This window comes from Gambusia affinis, linkage group LG23 (genome assembly GCF_019740435.1).
Source record: "Gambusia affinis linkage group LG23, SWU_Gaff_1.0, whole genome shotgun sequence".
NCBI lineage: Eukaryota > Metazoa > Chordata > Actinopteri > Cyprinodontiformes > Poeciliidae > Gambusia > Gambusia affinis.
Window position 1 is genome coordinate 15192464 of NC_057890.1, and position 22434 is coordinate 15214897.

General features: G+C 38.5%; 1 protein-coding gene across 2 annotated transcripts in view; it reads right to left on the reverse strand.

The window, feature by feature from the left end:
* pawr (PRKC, apoptosis, WT1, regulator) overlaps positions 1–15698 on the reverse strand; it is a 66602-nt gene extending 50904 nt beyond the window's left edge. The window contains exons 1-3 of one of the 2 annotated variants that reach the window (XM_044108667.1): positions 15581–15698; positions 15349–15506; positions 14406–15094 (exon numbers count right to left, since the gene is read on the reverse strand). In XM_044108667.1, the coding sequence (XP_043964602.1) occupies positions 14406–14981 (576 nt within the window). In that variant the 5' untranslated portion in view covers positions 14982–15094; positions 15349–15506; positions 15581–15698. Of the gene's footprint in view, positions 1–14405; positions 15095–15348; positions 15548–15580 lie in introns of those variants that run through there. The other variant, XM_044108665.1, reaches the window with a different exon arrangement.
* Positions 15699–22434: the final 6736 nt, after the last annotated feature.

A 22434-nucleotide genomic window follows, 5' to 3' on the forward strand; every position in this document is an offset into this window, starting at 1 on the left:
ATGGGGAGATGGATGATAGACAGATGGACAGAAAAGGGGAATAATGGATAAATGGATGGATGAATGGATAATGGGCACATGATGGAAAACTTAATTGCTTAATTGACAAACAATGGACAGAAAAGCACTAAGAAATAAAATTTGGTCCACACATCAAGACAAAAGGGTCAAAGCATCCACAGCGTTAATCTAATTTACCAAGCCTTGGTTAAAATAAAAAGGTATTATAGGAGAGGACAGAAGGCCAACAATATCCCATTATGCTTCTACTTGTGAGTGGGGATATCTTGTGAACTACACCTTGGTTTTCTTGCCATGTAACATAATCCTTAGATATCGGAAACCGTTAAAGCATGTTTTGCATTCCAGCAGAGCAGGGGCAGGTCTATTGTGTACAGAGGCCATTGTGTTTGTCCACTGGCAGACACCAAGCCAGACCGTGAGTCATGCTTAGCACAGCCGGGACTCCCCACCAGCAGCTAATAGCTTGGGCTGGGAAAGGTTACTGCTTGTTCAACACACAGCTTTTGAATCAGCTCAACATTCACCCCTAGTTTACTTTTACAATTGATGAGCATGACTGAAGCCACAAATGGTCTTGGAGAGGAAAACCTGGCTTGCAGAACAAGCAACTGCGCAGAACAAACAGCGTTTCTGGCAGGATACTGCAACTGTGAAACAAAAAGGACCACAGGACAGAAAAAATGCAATTTCACACAAACTACATCAGAGGACGACTGAATCAAGAGCTGGTTCCTTTCTGGTCTGTTGCCTTCTGCTGTTCTGGACCAACAAATAAGACTTATTATACACCATTCACAGTTCTGACGTGGACAAGAACTTCACATCAGGAGAATGAATGCGATTCATTTATGAAATCAATTATTTATATAAATCGCCTTTTTAGGCAGAGGACTGATGGACAACTTAAATGCTTTTTTTTTAAAAACAATTTGGTTCATAATTTTTCTGTCATCCAAACATGGTGAAAAATAGATTTAAATATTTGCATATTTAGCCTTAATATTTGGATAGATTATTTAGTCACCTTTCAGGACTGACAGAAGAAAAATAAACCTAACCCTTTACTCAGAAAAGCTGAGGACACAGACCCAGTTGTAGACATATTCATGTTATTCATTTTTGTGGGACTGTACTAATGTATCTGAGATTGAATGAATACTTTAATCATGTATGGATTTAAGAAAAGGTGAAAAATTATCTTTAAAATTCCAGATTCATTAGGACTTTCATGCCAATTAAATATCTGAGTTGATATCACTTAGACTTTCTGCAGGGCGCATCATTTTTCAGAATAAAACATTTAAAGTAAAAATCAACCCAAGCCTCATTATTGAATACTCAGAACATTAGTCTATTAGTCTATTTTAATCTGTGAATTAAGTAATCTGATGTACCTTATAAATGATCCATAGAATCAGACAAAAACTTTAACACAAAGAATCAACTCTTTTCATGTTTAACAAGTTAATAATGTTTGAGTAACAATAGCTGTTCAAATGTTCCAATTAGCAATGGAGGCATAATCTCCCATGCTAAAAGTTACTGTAGAGACACTGGGTGAATGCAGATGAGTTTTATTCCTGGTTCTACCTGAAAGTCAAATGCATCTTGTGCAGAATAAACATTCTGACATGGCAGTACTCTTTACATCCGGGGAGGTGTCAAAGTAATTCCAGGGGATTCGCTTTTTCCGTCCTCCAGATGAAAGTGACACAATGCCAGTTTCTACTTGATTGCGTGACCTTTCAGGTCTGACACAAGGAAGATAAACCTAACCCTGTAGTCAAAGAAAGCTGACCCGTTCATTTTCCCCAAGACAGCTTCACATTGAGCTGTAGGGTTAGCTGTGAAAAAAAGAAAGAAATGAAGGGAAACAAGTCCCCACACACTGCTGTAACTCATGTTTACTCATGGGCTTGAAGCCTGAAGTTTGTAGGTGCAAACAAATGGCTGTGCATGCATGCAGACTCACGATCAGATTTACTGATGAGCTCTTTGAGGAAATGGTTGAAGACAGCAGGGTTTAATTTGAACTGGAGGAGGGCTCAGATGGAAAAAGGAAAATAATCCATTTGTGAGTGAACGCCAAATACCAGAAGAGAAATGAAATACAGGAGAGGGCAGAGACAAAAATAAAAACAAGGTGCTGGTGGAAAAATGGAACTCAAAACATACCTAGCAGTCAAAAAGGAATGGGTAGTGATACAAATCTCATCAGTCATGGTGAGCAGAGAAGTTTCATTGGCCATAAATCTTTCAAAATGCTTTTAGTGCCATGGACCAAAAGGTTAATACCCACACAAGAGAGAGTCCTACCAGGCACCTATGGACAGAATCACTGCTGCATTTAGCTTTCTCTGCACATCAAGGCATGACAGAAACATTTGCCTGGATCTGGTCAAAGCCACTTTTTCATTTTATCTTCTCACAGTTGTTTTTTGTTGGAAATATTTTTGTAGTAAATAAAAAAAAACAAAAAACAAAAACAAGCATAAGACTTCAAAACATCATATGAGATCCAGAGTATTACATTGCCATAAACAACTCAGTGAACATCTTGCAGTGCAGGGTATGCATGGTGCAAAAATGAAAACACAAGTGAACAAATGTAGAGGGAAAATGGAGAAAGGAGAAAATTACACACGGTTTGTATACTGTTAGATCGACTGTAGTGTGTTGTGAATAAGCCAAAAAAAATAAAAATAAATAAAATCATACTTCTGATATTCTTTGTGCCTAAAGCAATCTAAGGCTTTTCTTAAATCTCTAAATAGACTAGAGTGTGAATGTTTACCGTCTGTCTGTTTGCATTTCTAAATGCCGCCGTTTGCTTAAAAAGAAGTTTAAACCAATGACTAGTGGTGACCTAGATATAAATGCAAGGTTGACACATCAGATCCAAACATCAGAGCCAATGTAGCAACAAAGCATGTGTCAGAGTCAGACAAAGGCAGTTTGTAAAAACACACAGTAGCTTTGAAGATTCCTGGTGTAATCTTGTGAAGAATGCTGCATCAAAGAAGCACTAAAACTTCAGGTGAGAGAGGATCAGACTAAGGCCTGGTGCAGACTGATTTCACACCACACTGCAAGCTTTATATATTAACTCTGTCCAGCTGAATATTCTAAATGTCACACAGCATGACTTGTTGCTGCAGCAGAATCATGTCAAAAACTATCAGTCCAAACAGACAAGCACATAGAAAGTTTCAGGACCAAATTAGAGGTTTGTGCTTCCATCACACGACCACCACAGACCATCAACTTTGCCTTACATCCAGAGATTTTATTTCTTTTCAGTGTGAATCTATGTGCACTTGTGTGTAAAGCTTTAGCAGCTGGTAGTTTGATTTGTTCAAGAGTACTCATGTCTGTTTCTCCAAACTGAAACTCCAAAGACCTGTCAGCTTCAGGCAAGACTGATAAACGTGAACCAATTAAACAAATTGATTTTAAAAAAATTACCGCAAGAGAGAGAAAGTGAATGAACAGGGTTCTTTAAAATCAACTGTGGGAAAATCTTTAAAACAAATTTGCTCAATCAACCAATTAAAATTCTATTACAACAGCGTAATAAAAAACATGATGTAAATTACAATTTAATAATTGTTATTAAATATATAAAAAAATCTTGCCACTGTTTTTTATAAAAGTGGTTCAAAATTAAACAATACAATTCATAAAAAAAAAGTTCTGTGTTTAAATCTGTAGAGTTGGCATGTTCTCCCAATGGATGGATCTTCCCTCATACGCATGTTGCTGCCGGGTGACGGACTGATCACCTCTTTAGGATCAATCACACCTCAATGTGTGATTTCAAAAACTAAAAGTTTATTGATATACCAGGCCAGTTACAGGTATATTTGGAGGATATACAGTAATATTTTCTATAAAAATCAAACAACTTGGAGGACTTCACTTTAAAAAAATGGAGAAAACCTAAGAGTGTGGAAAGTCAAAAATAGCAAAACCCCAATTGTATCCTTCTTAAAGGCTACATATGTGAACATTTGCAAATGAATGCATCCTGGAAGATAACCTTGAATACTTACAGGAGAATTGATCAAACTTTTATCGTTTGTCAGACAGATTTATAAGTTCATGATGCCAGCCAGAGTCCAGATAATAAAACTATTTCTCATGGTATTTTAGGAAGAGTTTTGTGGCAAAGCTCAAGAATTTTTACAGTGATCATGAACCAAGCTTAAAACCATGAATAAACCAAATATGTTTGAGTTCATGATAAAAAGAGAGCTGAAGCAACCGTCCTATTTCTATTGTTTATTCTAATTAAAGTTGACTCATTGTCTCACCAGGTCTGGTGACTTAGTCTTAATACTCAGAATGTCTCCGTTGCGAGACCAAAAACAAAAAAAGAAGTCAGTTAAAATCTTACTAGCTAGTACCTTTTTGCAAGTTGCACCATAGAATTTTTCCTGTTGAAACTTTTCTGCGTAAAAAAAAGTCAAAACCAATCTGTGAGAAATAGAAGAAAGAAAGTTTCCTTTTTGTGGGTGGTACAGTGTAAATCCCAACCTCAAAGCAGGAACTGCCCTGATAAACACAACTCTGCACACATTCATGGCCACATCAACAAACAAGGGAACTGGAGCTTCAGACTATGACAGTAGGCCGGCCCTTCACTCAGCTGAAGCAGGTTTCAGGCTCCTTTGTTGTGGGGAAAAGGCTTAAAGATCAAGGCTTTGTGCATTTGGCAGTTTAGAGCCACATATTTATTCAGTTTTAAAGGTTCAACTGCATTCCTGAGCTGTCTGACTGAGCACAGGTTTTAATGTGTCTGAAGTGAAACTTTCTATTGCCCCATGTGGACTTTTTAAGGGAGCCACAGGAAAATCTTTACTATCTCAGCAATATTGAGACGGGTGGAAATGTAATTATTCAGCAAATTAAAGAAAATATTTTCACTTCATCCCAAAATACCTAACAAACGTAAATGTTTTAGTTAATAAATCCTATTTATTTTCACTTGTGAAACACATGTGCCAAGGAAATCAGTTTTAAATTAAAATGCAGGCCTTCAGCAGTGCTGCTACAGGGAGGCACTACTTTCCAAGGGAAGCAAATTATGCAGCTGACACTCCTACATCTGAGACTTTCCCTCATAACTAAAGTAGAAAAATCTGTTGATTGCAGGTAAAGCAGTGTGTAGAACCAGTTTGCCCATTAGCAGCATTGTTAATCACAGGGGAAAGAGTCTGAGCAAGTTGCATGGTGACATAACCCAGAGGCAGAGCGTGAAACCTGTTAGACTGCAGACAGATTCGGTCTGTCGATGTGCAGTCACTCAGACTAACATAACTGGATCTTATTGTCCATCCTGCAATAAAATGGCATGAGTGAACAGAACAGTTACTGAGCCAAGCAGAGGAATCACTGCTTTTGTTTCAAATGAAACTGGTTAATCTTTGATCAAAATTTAAGTTAGGCTACATTTATAATGTTTGATAGGAAGACGTCTTAGAAGGGGCCGCTCCCTTAGTGAAACCATCAACGGCAGTGCGTTTGTTATGATTAAGAAACATAGTTGCATTATACAAAAGACCCCAGGATTAGAAAAAGCAAGCCACAAAACAGAATACAGGCAAGTCTGGCTGGTAATAAGGTTTATAACTACTGTAATCAAACAACATCTACTTCACTAATGTTGGTTCTTTGACAAGAAAACAGATCGGCTTGTAATAATAAAAATGCCAAAAAGAAGATTAATAACTTCACTAACCTCTGGTTGTTAATTTGGCAAGATATTTTTCAGCTAACTGGACACCTAGCTGCATCCGCTTTGACCCCCTGACATTTGTTTTACCAGCTAGTCATAAAAGATTTTAAAGAGACAGTTTAATGTAGAGAGTTAATGTGTCTTCACTAGCCAAAGGTTTCTAAACACAATGATTTAAAATTATGTTCTAAAACCAAATAAATCAACTAAATAGAATGCAACATATGTGAACCTACCTGTTTGCACTTCTTGTAAGAGTAATTAAAGATCTTTACAGTTTGCAGAAGCACAAATAAATCCCATTTATCATTTAATCAATCGAGATTAAAATTTTTCTTGGTACTGATTGGCTGAACCCCTAAAACCAGAAATAAGGAAGATCATGGATGTTGTTAAGAAAACGTGTTAAGATGGTTCCAGATTAATGCAAGTACAGGAATGTTGAGTTTTGAACAATGAAAACGGGCACCTATATGTGTATTTAGAAAGGTTCTCAAGTATTCACAGATTTCAGCTCCTTACAGGTGGCTGTGGGCCAAAAACCAATTGAATACCACTGCATTGTTTAAAATCCTCAACATTTTTACGAATATAAATGACCAACTTTGGATGAGTGTGAAACTTCAGAAAACACAGTTAGTGTTTGACTGGACATAAAAAGTTTCTAAAATAAAATGTTTCGTTCCCAGTGACAACACAGAGCTCTGGGGGAGTCCAACTGAGAATTTATTACCATTTAACATACTTTATAGTCAACCACTAGTGATAATTAATGTGTACTGCTTCTGAAAGATGTTATTTGACTTAATTACTGTACATCTTTCATACATTACTTTACTTGCGGAATTGGATTTATGTGCTTGCAAAATCTCCCTTTAGTTATGCAAGAAGATGCTAAAATTATTCATTGACCTAAAGGGATTTGGAAATTTTAAAAAGCAGAGTTTTACACAACAAGAAGGAAACCGGCAAACCAAATCTGAACCAAACACTAAAAAAGAAAAGTGGGAAGAGGGACACCGGGTTCTCCAAGTAATTCTACTTTAATGAATACAAACAGACAAGCCTCCCAAATGCCTAATCATGCAGAGTGGCCTGATTAGGGCTGACTCACAAAATTCCCCTCAGTCTCCAGCAAAGAATGCCCGACAAATAGGTTACACGTTACAGATGCACAGAAATCACTCCTAATCCTCGACTTGGTTACTTAATACCCCCCCGCAGAGCGAGAGTCTTGAATGTCTACATACCCGGCGGCAGAAAAACCAAGAAAAAAACAAACATCGCCCACGACTGCAAGACAGCAGCAGACTTAATTTCAAGAAGTGGAAACATGAAACCGATTAACTCTTATTCCTTCTTGCCTCCACAAACTACTAGGATTAAAATCCCACATGGTGCATTTCTGTAAACTGCCCCCACAAACGAATGCCAAGTCGTATTTGTTCCAACTTAAAACCTGGTAATGAAGTATCAAACAAAAAAGACTGGGTAAAACGGGGCAAAAATTAAAGAAGAACTCATTTGAACTTTCAGGGCAAATAACGGCCCGAACTGAAGGTTAGCTCAGGGCAAAGCTATGCACTTTTACTAAGAAAACAAATAGACTGGGTTTGGCTAAATATTTGCAAGAATTTTGCAAAAGAATCTTTTGACCAAAGCAAATACCAAAGAATCATTCACTTTGTGCTTCATTTGGAAATTTTTAACTAAAAATAGGACTAATGCAACACGACATCATTGAATACACATGTGTGTCCATAATAGGAGCACACTCCAGTTAAAGATTATCTAGAAAGACAGCAATAGTGTCACTCAAGCATTAGCATTGACGTGTGCAATGCCTCGGACATAAGCCAGATGCTTCTCTGTCAGGAAACTGCCTTCACAAACAGACGAGGGTCAGCACCAGTCCATGCAGAGGCTGGCCGATGGGACTTTCTGATAACGTTGGTTAAAGCTACATCAAGAGGAGGGGGAAGTCACACTGCAAGTAGGCATGCAGGCCAAGTCTCAAGTATTCGCAAAATGTGCACATTCCTGTGCAAGCCTCTGCAGGGGGGCATTTTATCCTTAAGTAATCTGCACTCTGCCCCATGAAGTTTCTGGACTCATAACTAAAGAGCACCAACCTGGATAAGAGATACCTTGGACTTTGTACGCAAACAGCAGCAACGCTTCAATAGCAAACAGAACAAGGGCTCAAGATGGGGGTCTAAATGATTCATACCTCTTCAGCAGTTGTGAGTGCAATGTAGGCCCAAACAATTGTGAGTCTATCCTTTCACACAAGAGCCAAAATCTTTTGTCAGAGTTTTTGAATCATAGTTGGCTGAATAAGACAGAGTGGCTCTTAAAAATTAGGTTTGGGTCCATGACTACACCTAGGGTCCCGGTATGACCTGCAGTTTAAGCTGTGTTGAATTTAGCAGAATCCTGACTTCTAACCTGAAATTCTTAAGACAAAAACAAAAAATAATTAGTGTTTTCCACATTAGGCTGGAAAATACACATTTTTGGCTCTTATATTTATAAGACACCTGAAATTGGAAACTGCAAGTGGCAGTGGTCATGTAGTAACACAAATATAAAACTGTATGTCATCAGCATATGAAAGGTGTAACATTTTACATTTTTAGAGTCATATACATATTCAATAGAAGTGGTCCAAGAACGAAGCCTTGAGGAACGCCACATATCATCTTTTAGTCTGATTAGACTAAAAATGGATTAGTCTGTTAAGTTTAGTCTGATTTCTAACTGCCAGATAAAGTAGTCTGCTAAATATTGAGTATATGCTGCAAAAGTAAAGAGAGAAATAATTTATAAGGCCTTTTATACAGCTTTAAGAATCGTGGAGGGAACAGCATCACTAAACTGAATACTCTTCAGCTTACAGTGGCTGATTTGGTCACATCTGACAAAAACATGCTAGCCTGCTGAAGTTTCAAGCTAATAAGAACAGGCATTTATACAACTGTCTCACATGAACAAAACCAAAACCACGTGCCATGGCTCATTGCAGCGCTACAGTGTGTTTTACGAGGTGCTGAAAGACCCTCAGGTGCATGTGTGGAAAAAGGAGCCAGACATGGTAAAGACTTTATTTCAGCCATAGAGAGCTTTCTCTTTTTGTTTCCTCCTTCCTTTAAAACTCCACGTAAACAATGTACAGAAGATCGAGATGAAATTTTTGTCAATCCTAAAATATTTTCAGTGACGGTAAATGATAATGATGCTGTAAGAAAAAAAATTCCACAATTCCTTTTAGTAAGTCAAAACATTCCTGCAATTTAAAGACGGAAAACAAAAACACTCAGCCTAAATAGCTCACTGCTTACCTACACAATGATATAATCAATCTGCTATTTACTGTCATGATGGGCCCATCTTTGGAGAGGAAGTAAAAGGATAATAAAACAAGCTCCACCACCTGAAAATTATCTTCTTGCATTCTTTAGCAGATCAGCAAAAGTTAAAGACAAAGAATTTTAACACCTTCAGTCCACTCCAAGATACAACATGAATTGCTAATAGAGTTGGAAAATGTATTCATTGGTGTTATGATTGATTTTATAATATTAAAAACAATGTGATAGATTTATTACAAAAGCAATTACTTTTCAAACATACCAAAATTTTCAGTCTGATTCACTCACAGTTGTGACCCGCCTGTTAGAAGCACAAAAATCTGATGGGTTTTTGATCAGAACATGGACTATATATAAGAAAAACACTCTTCGGAGTGGAAGTTGTTCCTGAGAGGAGGGAGGGAGGGAAGAAAAAAACTTGTTGATGTGAGTAAGACAGCTAAAGTCTTACTCACGCACTTGTGGTTCATTTTGTGGTCGAGTGAACCACAACAATCTAAAAGGATATTCAGCTTGTGGTTTATTCAGGTTGCAAGAGAGAGCAAGACTTTCAATAGTTAACAGAAAGGCTCAATGGAGGGCAGCAAAGTTGCTGCTTGTTTATCTTTTTGAGCTTTCGTCCAATCTGTTATGGGACATGCTGAATTTGGGAAAATTAATAACTTCTTCAAACTACAAATTAGTTAAGGAGGGATGGACATTGTTTGGGGAACATACACAGATACGGATGTCCTAATGCCAAATACGCTAACCCCACTAATCATCAATCCTAATCCTATTTTAGCGACTGCAGTCTTCCACGAGAAGCTTGATATCACTTGCCTTTAGTAGAACCAATGTGGGAAGGACGAAAAAGAAACTGTTACAAATGTTGAAGTGTTTCAGAATAAAAACATTTAAAAGGATTTACAAAAATGTACTCCAATACTAGAAAGTGAAGTGGAGTTCAAACATAATAAATCAAACATCTGGGTTAAGCAAGTCCGTATCTTGTCTTCTCCAATGGTCAGAGCATGTGGTTGTGTACTGCATGGTAAAACTGGAGAGGCACTGGTTGAGGTAATGCTTCTCTGTAGCTTCTCCCAGGCTGAGAACTTTGACAACAGCCTCATGAACTTTGAAGCTCGTAAAAGCAAACACAATGAGCAACAAATGCACCATGCGACAGACGGGAAACATGCTTACATCACAGGCGCAAATCTCTCCAGATAAGAGAACTCAACATTCCACAAACATTCTCTCATCTAAGTGCTTCTCCATTGCATAAGCTCTTCTTACAAAGGTCAGGGGTCAATCCCACCAAGAGTGCCCTCTATATTGAAGTTATTAGTGGGCAACACCATACAGAAGTATCTTTCTCCAACAGAGTATGGAGCTTTTATCATGCCATTATGGCCTCAATAGTCAGAATATTGGGTTCCCTGGATGCTCTGAAATTTCTCTCTGCAGCTTTTATTCTGCATAAAATGAGCAGGGAAGATAATCCCAGGTAACTCCATTCACACCTGTCCATTCATATTTACTTCACAAAGGGGGGCTTGTGAGAGAGGAGTCTTCATTTGCATGGTTTGCTTCTTGTTTTAGAAAAAAAGAGGGGAAAAGAAAGACTCACGCACAGAAAATACATATCAAATGTGTTAACTGGTTTTCACTATTGAAGTGTTTCATAGTTTTGCCTGATTTATCAGTGTGTTAAATGAACCCAGGCAGGTACTTTCACTATGGTAGTTATGGATTAATTCTGCCAATAACAGAAAAAAATTAAACACTTAAAAAATTTGACAGGAAAGAAACTAATTAGCCGGAGAGCTAAAAAATTACATAATTTTTTTGTCCTTTACCTTCAAGTACTGCTAAAGTTCCTGGAGCCATAATGTGACCTTCTTAAAATATCAAACAATGGGAAAGGTAATTATCAAAAAGATAGTTTTAGATTACTTAAAACTTGATTCCCCACCACTTGTTTCACACTTGAAATAAGTTATTGTGTCATTTATAGTTAAATAAAAACTCACAAGCCACTTTTTCAGCACATGACACAACAGTTCAATGCATTTAGGCATCTGAACATGGTGAAGATGAATTACTGAAGTTTAAACTCTGTAGGAGGAAATGACTGTTTCTTTGACTTTGAACAAATGATGGCTGTATGTGTCAAACGGTATGGACAAATCCATCTTCTAAAGGTCACTTCAACGCACCATCTCACCACTCAAATTATCACAAACTCATTTTTGAACATGACAATGAGTTCATTGTACTCAAAGGGGATCTAAAGTCACCAGATTTCTAATTGAGCACATCTGGGATGTGGTGGAGCAGGCAATTCACCACAATGAGGTGCAGCTGACAAATGTTTAATAACTCAGATGCCATCATATTCAAATGTACCAAAATCTGAGGAATGTTTCAGACACTTTGTTAAATCTATGCTAGTTCTTGATGCAGTAAGCAGGTCAAATAGAATATGTAAATCTATTAAACTGGACAATGGATGTAAATCTGGACATTCCTCCATTCCTTGCCTCTTAGTAGTTTTGCATGTCATAACAAGACCATTGGTTTATAATCTGGCATGTAAACATGAAAGATTTGAAACTAAGATTACAAAAAAAAGGAGCGAGAGAAGCGATAAGAAATAAAGTACCACTGCAGCTCTGTACTTGCAACGCTTAAGGAGAGCGAAACAACTTTACATGCAAATATGTTTAAACTATTTTACCTCACAATTCTCTACAAATATATATTTTTCCCAAACCAAATGTCCTTCTTGCTTCTCTTCTGCTTAGTTGTTCGCCATGTGGTATTGTTGTTTTGATTTGGTTCCATCTTTTATAGGGGAGTGTTTTTTTGTTTTTTTTATTTCACTGCACATGAAATCACAAAGTTTGGTCTAACCGCTGGTACACAAGATTAAATCAATGTCTGATACGCTACGCTAAGCAGGCCTTAAACCACTGGCTGAGTTCCTATAAATCAAGTTTTTTATAAGAGATGAGCTCCAAAACCATAATTTTTTTTTTCCATTATTATATTCTTAAAGTTTAAAATACACATAAAGAGATACCAGACAAAGTGCTGAAGTGGCAGGAGTTTGATCCATCCGTATAATCAAAGATTAATCTAGCAGTGTCCTCCCTTTCTGTTGCTGTGCTGCACGTCTCATTTACAATAGTTTGGTTTGCAGGTCAAATAATATTAAGCTAATGTTTTCTTTGATCTTCGAAATGAAAATCCAAAAGCATTATATTATTTGGTGAGAACTGATAGATAGTGGCTGTCTGCATATTTGCAGTTCAATATTAGTGGATTTTTCTGTGGTACGTCGCTCCGTACTACTACCGGAATATTTCAAGATACTTCCCTGAAGCATTTCTAAAACACTCAAAATAAAATGCAGCTTGGGAAGCTGATCTACCTAGACGCAATGCTAGTTGACACACAACGCAATTTATTTTCATTAACACCGGCTCCCAAACTTTGACACAAAAATATAACAGCAGCAGCAAAATTTGACCTGGCTGCAAACAAGAGTTGCTAAAACGTCAACTGAACACTGACATAATTCAACAAAAAGCATAGTTCATCCACTTATAATTATAGTTTTGACACTTCTACTGAAACATGACCAAAACTGTGCAATTGCTTCTAAAAAGGTTATCTGAGGACCTCCCATGTGTTGTTTGGTGACCCAGAAACGGCTCCCCACCCTAACTTTAGGCAGCACAAATCTAAGATATATGGCAACGCTCATTTTCTGAAGGCCAGCATTACCGGCTGGCCCATGTCCAATCTTCAAACAGTTTTGCTTGACACTGCAGAGCATCTAATAACAGGATTCAGAGCACCAGCTGACAAACTGGTCAATCTCCAAGATTTGGTACACAGAGAGCACAGAGTTCTGGGTGGGTTATGAAAGTGAGAACAAATGGAAAATAGGAAGGTTGTGGATTTCTTTTAATCCTAATAAAAACAACTCACACTCCCAGCATTTCTGTATAATTTGAGTTCTTTCAGTGCACACCATCACAGCAGTGGCCCTCACTGGGTTGACTGGCACGGCTTCATATCAGAGTTCCTGCATGTGTCTGAACCACAGGAATCAGGCCAGGAGTGTGACATGATTTAAATTCAAAAACAATGAATGTGAACCGCCGCCTTCAAACACACACAGACGGAGACACACACCCCTCCTTCCTTCCCAGAGCTGCTTTCTTTTTTTCCTCGCTACAGAGGCTCGATTAAACCAGACACATGTATGAGAGGAATTTGGAGTCTTTGGAGGGAAAACAAGAGCTGGTCTTTGCTTCAAATCATTTATGGAAGTGTTACACACACTGACCCCTAGGAATCACATCTCTGAGTAACAATTCTCTAAAACAGTCCCACGTTGCTGTATTACTTATGAGGAATGTTAAACATCTGAAGTTACAAAAGAAGGAAAAACAAGGAAATGCAACGTTAGAACCATTTATATGGAGGCCAAACATATGCACATAATTTGTCTCAACTCCTGACTTTCTTGAATCCTCTTTGAGATATTATTCAGGAGTTTTACCATTTTAGACAACATGTGGCACAAATTTAGTTTTAATCAGACAAAATGTGGTGGGAAAAAAAAACTGTAAATATAATTCTAATGTAAATGGAACAATAGAGCAATCACAGCTGTAGGATTTTAGGATGATGTTTCTCTAGCTGTACTATCACTATACTACAACTGAGGGAATGGTGTGTTCAGGGTACCATGTTCCACATGTTTGCTGTGTCACCTATTTCAGTCTTAAAAAAATCCTTCTGCTTCTTGTACATTTTAGCTGTTCTCTCAACACACCTGACTTAAGGCTTTTGCAGAATTTCATTTATTTTATTTCAATCAGGTGTGCATCTAAAGCATGCTGGACTCTGAAAACCAGGTGATTATTGACGGCTAACTCCATTAGTTTAGACTTTGATCAATGGCTTCTTTCTTTTAAGTGACTTCTAAAGCCAGTAGAGTTTATGTAATGCTATTGTGGCAAAAGGGGATGAATACAAACACACCACACTTTTAACATTTATTATTATTATTATTATTATTATTATTATTATTATTATTATTATTACACAATCCCTTTCCTTTTACTTCACAACAGAATTCCAGTACCTTTCATCCCAATACATTGATGAAATCTAATTTTCACAAATCTAGACTGTAAACAACTACCTCATTAGAAAACGTCAGTTGCTTCGGTGCGTGGGAGCCGAGCTATGGCTCCATATAGCACACTCACCTCATTGGACGGTATGCTGACAACACCTGTAGATCTCCTCTTTTCCCTTAACTTCCTCTTCTCAATCTGTCCTTTGCCCTTCCTTGCACTGGGACCGGAGTTTTTCTTCTCCTTCCCCTTGCTGGGTGATGGTGACGGACTGTCCTTGTCACTGTCATTATTGCACGCCATCATAGAGCTGGAGTCCGGCGAAGCGCACCGAGTCTTCTCCATCTGAGGCGGGGCCTTCTTCAGGTTGCTCCCCTGGGCGGTGGGGGTGGTGGCTGCGGGTGCGGCCGGTTGGTGCGCCTCTTCCTCGGGTCTGTTCAGCGAGCCATCGGAGGGGGACCGAGCCACAGGAGAAGAGGAGGAGGTGCGGCAGTTCCCCGCGGAGGCGCTTCGGTCCGGGTTGGTACAGAGCTCGGTGCCCGGCGGAGCGCCGAGGCGGCTGTTGCTGGTGCTACTGGCGGGGCTCAGGGGGACACCCGTGGCTTTTGCAATGTCTCCCAGCATTTTAGCCCTCATTTTCTCCCTTTTTGCCTTCCACTCCTCCAAAAAGTCAGCGGGTGCGTTTGACTTAAACCCGCCTGTAGCCATGATCCCTTTACTGCTTCGAAAGTTAGTGAAAGTAAAGTTGAACTTAGTGCAAACTTCCAGGTCTGGACAACCTTCCTAATGAAACCACATTCCTCAAGTGATTATCTGTGGAGCTGTTGACAGGTTGAAGGAAAATAAAGTCAGTCTCGCTGGAAACAATAGCTAAAATGTTTTCAAACAACCAACAAACTAAAATGTTTCTGTCTCGCACAGACGCTGAAGAACGTAGCTACTTTCTTCAAAAAGTTTAAGCTTTGGACCCATTTAAACATCCTGTTTCAACTCGTTTCTATTAAAGACCCTATGCGGATGTGTGTTAAACTCGCGAAAGTGAAAGAAAGTAGTGTAAAAGTGGAAGGAGACTCACCTGTCGGAGCTGTTTCAGTCGCCAAACTGCTCGCTTCGGTCCCACCAGGTGTGACCGCGCTCGGCTCTGATCCGCGGCGCTGGGAGACGCTGCAGGGAGACACCGTGAGCGCTACTGGTGGCAGCGGCGCTTCCGGTGTGGTGGTGAAAAACGTCACCCTGAAATGAAAAGCGGGAGGGAGGGAACGTGCACATGATGGGCTACGATTTCTAAAAGTATATCTCATACATACTTTTTTGCCGTTTAGTTCGCAGTAAGTAACAAAAAATTCTCAATAATTTTTTTTCCCCAAACATCAACACAAAGAATGCATCTTTGCGAAGTAAAATGAAAAAATATGCAACATTTTAAAAATAAAGATATATATATTCACGCCCTCTTTTACGCTTATGCACATCATTCACCAAAATGCTTCCACAAGGCATCTAATTAGTCTATAGAAGCAACACGCGTGTAATTTAATCTCAGTAGCTATAAATAAAACTGTGAAGTGGAGGTGGAAGAGGTTTGCTTAAGAACATTAGTGAACAAACAACATCCTGAAGACAGAAAAATACAGAGGACGGGTCAGGGATCAAAAACAAGAGAAGCTCAGAAACTTAAAACGTCTCACAGAGCACTGTTTAATCTTAAATGAAAACATCTGTAATCCTACCAAGTTTAACAACTTAAACTGACAGGTGGAGCAAGAAAAGCATTACTCAAAGAGACAAGAGAAACAGACTCAGAAACTTTGAAGGAGTGGCAGAGTTCAAGAGTTCAGATGGGAAAATTTGTTGAAAGCAACAAGTAGTGCAATCTACAAATCTGGTCTTTATAGAATATCAAGAAGAATGCCATTGTTCTCTTCCTGTGCACACCAGCACCCAAAGCAAAGTCTACAAAATCATAAATGATATATTTTTGTGATGCCTGTCTTTCACAAAGCCCTGACCTCAGCCTGATAAAACACCAATTGGAGGAAGGAGAGTTGAGGTTGTGATCCTCTCATCCAACATCAATGTCTGACCTCGCAAATGGATTTATCAAACTTTCAGAAACATACTCCTAAACTTTGTGAAAAGCCTTTCTAACACAGTTGAATCTGTTATAGCAGCAAACTGGTGCCAAAAAATGTTATTAAACTCTGTGGATTAATAATGAGATGTCACTAAAGTTCATTCATCTGTGAAGGCAGACAAAAGAATATTTCTGGATATCACATATGTTCATAGATCATTTGTTTTAGCAACCCGAGAGTCTCTGGAATATGAATCACACACAAGTGGATTTTTAACCAAACATTAACCTGCTATTAGTAGTAAAGCAACTCAGTTTTAGTAAGGAGCACTCCAGAGATATTCATTTTTGCATTCTGCCATTTTCACTTCAAGCATTGATTTAAACCAGCTATAGGGGTTTAGTACCAGAAATCTAATTTCATACCTATAACTCTGCTCTGCTCAAGGGTATAACGTTAATAGATTGCATGTGCACAACTGGCTCCCAAGGGTGCACTGACTTTCATGGATGTTTGTCACCATTACCCAAACCTGAATTCTTCCTAAAGGATGCATTCACATCTCCATAGAGTTAGACTTTATTATTTTTTTCCCTTTTTGGCCGTGAAGCTCCAAAAACACGACACACATCCACACCCCACTGGTGAGTGCAAGCCAGATGTTCAGCCATTATCTCTGCACATGCCAGCCCTGATACAGATAATGAGAAAAGCAGGGTGGAGCGAGCAGGGGAGGCACTTTTCCTAAAAATAAACCCTGATCTATGGGCAAAGGTCACACTGCTGCATATTTAACATATTTCTGCATTCTGTTGGAAGAAAAACGGTGGAGAGGGCGTAAAGGTTGTAGCACAGCACTTTGCATTCATGCCAACACAAAACCTCTGTCCTGCCACCAAATAAATCCCCAAAGCACTCCAAGCATACACATTCTCACATTTTACTAAGAATTTTATTTAATATTTCTTTAATGCTCTAACCCCAGTCAAATGGGTTTGAATTGGTTTGTTTTCAAGGAGCCACTGTGTGTTTTGCGACCATAATGCATTTAGGGTAAACAAATGAAGCGCTTGCCGGGCTGTAAAATGAGCTCAGCAAGCAGCCACACATTTATATTCGACATAACGCAGCACGATGGCTGTTCGTGCGCTCACACATTCCCCTTTTATTTAGCAGTAATGTCTCACTCAGAGGCTATTAGATGCAGCGAGGAGCCCTCATCACGCTCACTTTTCCATGAAATTGTGTATCCAGTAAGAAAGCACTCAATAAACGAACAACGACCCAGATGTTGGGTTTGCATGCAGATGTTCAGTGGAGATGTGTGGAGACCGACCACTCGCGGGGTTTCCCCTGCAAGAGAAAACTGATTCTGTGCTGCCTTTCTTGAAGGGAATAATTGTTTAAACTTCAGAAAAAAATTAAAGCAGGTCGATAAAAAGAAAAGCAAAAAGCAGTTCAACTACCATGCTAAGGAGGATTAGTGTTTGATTCACCTTTCACACCCCGGTTCCCTACAGATGATCCTGGAGTTGAACTTTGAGCTGCCGGCCTTTAATCCTCTTCCAAGTTCAGACCTGCGCAGGTCAGGGGAGCTCGGCACCCAGCGACAAGGTCAGCAGCAGGAAGGACGCCAAACAGAGATTTTTAGCTGACACACTTTAAATGAATTTCCAGGAAAACACTTCATTAAATCACTAATATGTTCTGGCTACCTAGTATAAAAGAATGAAATAAATATTCAGACATATGAGGTAAAAAAAAAAAAAAAAAGTATTCTAAATGTTTCACACCCTCGCTCAGGTTTTGTCCATGTACATGCTGGTGTCGTTTGTGTCGTTTACCTTGTAGCAATCCCTCATCCTGACTGGAGAGGAACAACAACTTTCTAAGAACCACAGGGTTGTCTCCTGGTGGAGACACAGAAAACCCAGCAGCGAACATTTATGGCAGCTTTACCTCCATCAAAATCAGTTGATAGAAACATCAGTGGAATAGGAGTACTTTCAAAGGAAAATATTTGTTTAGTAGCTCCATTTATGGCTTTCCCAGGAAAAAGACACACCTGAACACAGAAACTCCTCCCCTAAAGTACAGTCTATAAGACAGGCAAATCCAAAGTGGTACAGATACTTAAACGCAGCAATAACACAATCAAGAACATTTTCTGAGAAGGAAACACTGCTATGCAAAAAATATTTTCTGAATCAGTAATACTTTCCATAGCAAAGTGAAGAGCGCACATAAAGATAAGGCCATAAAAGTTCCTCCAATGGTTGTCCAGGAAAGAGACACAGAATTACTGGAATTGCCAGGCTTGAAAAAGTTTATAATGGAAAGAAAAACTCTGAATGAATTTGCAACGAGACTACAGAGTATTTGTGTATTCGTGACCTCTGTTTGTAGAAATCTGCTATGGAGAAATAAAAATCACCAAAATGTATGCTTTAGAACAGCAATTCATTCATTGTGGAGTAACTGCTGAAAAATCAGCTTATTTTTCAGTCATCTTTACCTCACAGATTTTGTTCTCTCTATCGTCATCTGTTGCCTCCAAAGATTCAAATAAAGTTCTGGCTTCAGGTCAGCATCTGTTTACAGTGATGATATCCTTATCTTCTGGTGCTTAGTAGGCAGCACATAGGATATAAATCTCCTTGTGTTTGCTAAATGATTAATCAACATTTGCATCAGGCCTTTTCTGGTTGCTCTTATGTTTCTAAATCAAGAAAATCAGTTTAGATCGTTTAGGAAAAAGGTTGTTTCACAAATAGATTTTTTTGGTTTTAATTGTATGGTATACACATTTTTTGATGTTTGCTTCTTGGCTCTTTAAAATAATAACAAAAAAGATTTCTTACATTTCATTTTGTTTACAAAAATGTGTTTTCTGTACACATCCAATCAGAAGTGCTCTGCTCCCTCAGAACTCATACTAACTCCAGGATTCCACCGACAGTGGAGGATATTTAGTTTCTTGCCGTAACAACTCAGCCTGAGTGTGAAAGACGTCTCTATATCCTGTTTTCGACATGCATCCACAATAATCTGCCGTTGCCTTGAATTGCATTTCTCTAACCAAGCATGTTTGTCTTTGTTTCGGCGACAGACTCGAGTTGTCACATCATCCAGATGCCTCGATTTGTCATTGTTTGTCACTGGAGAGAAACCCTGCTGCTGTTTGTCCTCTGAGCAGAGTGGTTTTGCGCACCCAGTGTGTCAATCTTAAAGTCTAGCATTTAAGATTGCAGCTGGGGAGGAGGTTTGTTTGGGCTGCTGTGCTTTCCGGTAGAGATGACAGGGGCGGATGTGAGTGTCTCTGCGTGTGACTGTAGTTGCAAAGGTCCAATTTTACGTTCATGAATTATTTACGGTGTGAAAAAGCAAATTTTATTCTTATAATTTCGACAATAGTAAAAATATGTAATATTTTGGGGGGAAAAGAAATAGGGTCTGAGGTTGTGCAGAGTAGTTATGGGTAGTCAGCATCTCCTAGAGGGAATTTTAACAAACAAACTGAAAGTAATTTAAACAGATTACAGAGGAGACTAACCTGTTTGTGGTTCACCATTTGCAATTTTTTTCTTTGGAATGCAATTCCAAATTATTCACAGAAAATCCCTCTACTAGCAAATTTTTTTTCCTACAGCATATCTAAAATCAAATCAATTCACAAGTCATGAAATTTAGTTCCCAAAAAGAAGTACCTATATTTAGGTTCATACTCTTACCATTTTTAATATTTTGTCATGTTATACTTACAAACGTCAATAAAGTTTATTGGCACAAACAAAATGTCAAGTGAAAGAAAAATAAATGCTTTTTTTTTATCAAATAAAAATATGGCTTGTATTGGCATTCTACTTTACATCTCTCATTTGTCTCTACCACTGTCATACTTGACTTAAAAATGCTCCAGGAAATGTTTTTCTGGTTGTAGCATGAAAATGGAAAACACTTCCACTTCATAGTTCCATGAAAGTTGGACTGCGATGTATTTCTAGGACCAGTAATTTATCTTCTGTTCCCCAGATGAATGTTTCTGTGAAGATCTTGCAATCGAGGCATGTTCATGTCACAGACAAGACATAAAGCATACTTGTTCAGAGAGGGCAATGGAAAATCCAGAGGCAAAACACTTAACTTTAGCATGACTGTGTAATTACAGCACAGCTTATCCTCCGAGCTTTATCTGAACTTGGGGGTTCTGGATCCAAGCAGACCTCAGTGGTGACTGCATGCAACAAGGACCTAGAGCAAAGGTGGCTCCTGTGGAACAAGGGGACATAAATCACATTCTGGTTCAGCAATGATGCTGGCAGCGGATGCTCACCACGGCTTAAATCACGTCATGGTTGCGTGTACATGTCTGATTCTGGGCTGCGCTGTTCTGTCAGATAGCCATACATGTCAGAATAGCATACATATGGTAAGAGCGCATGCGCACGCATGCGCATTCTGCAGGAGGTCCGCCATATTGAGAGGAGTCGTCAGCTTGTCATACGCGAGAAGAGACACAATAAAAAGTAACTAAATAAATTAAATTTAATGCTGCTGCAGCTGCAGTAAACTACAAAACACGTCCTAAAACACGCCCTGTTTAAATTCACGTCCCCCACTTCCTTAATATTTTTGGGTTGGATAGCATGTCTGCTAACTTGGATAGCATGTATGAAAACGCAATTTTTACCCACACTGAAACTGGGGCAAAACCAGTGTTTCACTTTTGAAAAAAATCCTTATCTACGTCATGATTTTATGTTGCTGATTAAATAAAATCATATGGTAATGACAACGTATACATGTCTGAGCTAAGCGTATGACTATCTGACAACGTATGCTGAAACGTATCCAAACGTATGCTGATCGGACAGATATAGCCATCAGTTTGTCATACGCGTATGACGATCTGACAATGTATGCCTATCTGACAGAACATGTGCTTTACTTGCTTCAGACACGCCGTCATGTGGTGTCAAACAGTGAGGCGGTGCTTAATTATGAAAGAGAGCCGAGTCTAAGCTTAAGATTTCTGTTCGGAGACAGGATGTCAGCTGTCTGTTTCAGTATTCAGATCATATTTACATGTTGCAGAGAGTACAGAGAAGTTCAAACCGCGTCTACTGAAATGCATAGAAAGTGCACCGCCTACTGGTATAACACGGCATAGCAGCAGTAACTCATGATACTCAAACCAGCAATATGACGACACTTGGAGGATTCTTACTAATTAACTTATGCTAATTTTGGAATAACTGAGAAGTACCAAAACAATTGTATTACGAGCTGAATATTTATCAATAAAGTAAAGAAAAAAAATCTAGCATGCCACTAAATGGAAAAGCTTAAGTGAAGGGAAGACATATAAACCCTGTGAACTGAGAGGAGAAAGTTATTCATACATCTTATCAAACATTTAATATATGTCGATAAACATATATATATATATATATATATATATATATATATATATATATATATATATATATATATATATATATATATATATATATATATAGATATATATATATATTTATATATATATATATATATATATATATATATATATATACTTAAGTTCAAACAATCTGTTACATCAATCATGAGGCAGCATCATATCCCCGAATGCTAAGGAGTAATACTGCCACCTTCCCAGGATCCTTGAACATAACATCCTATAAAAAAATAAAGAAAAAACTTTATAAGACAAAGGCAAAAAAAATACATGTAAACATCTTTTGTTTCACATCAGCTTATTAAATAGCCAACATACAAAAATGTCACCTTGTCACTTCCATAAGTCTCCATTAAGTCCTTCCTAATCTGCAGCAGGACACCTGTTGCATAGTTAATGAAACATCTGTTTGCTTAATTTTAGATGAACAAAAGTTGCTTTAAGGATTCAGAGTGTAGGACTGCCACATGTACACCAAATATGTACAGGTAATAGTCCAACATAATGTAGAGAACAATCATGGTTCTACAGCAGCTCTGACGTTTTGGGGGACAGAAAACATTCAGGTGGGAGGAAAATGATGCAGTTCCACAAAACTTTAGAGCAATAAAAATCCAATATGGCCCTCTGA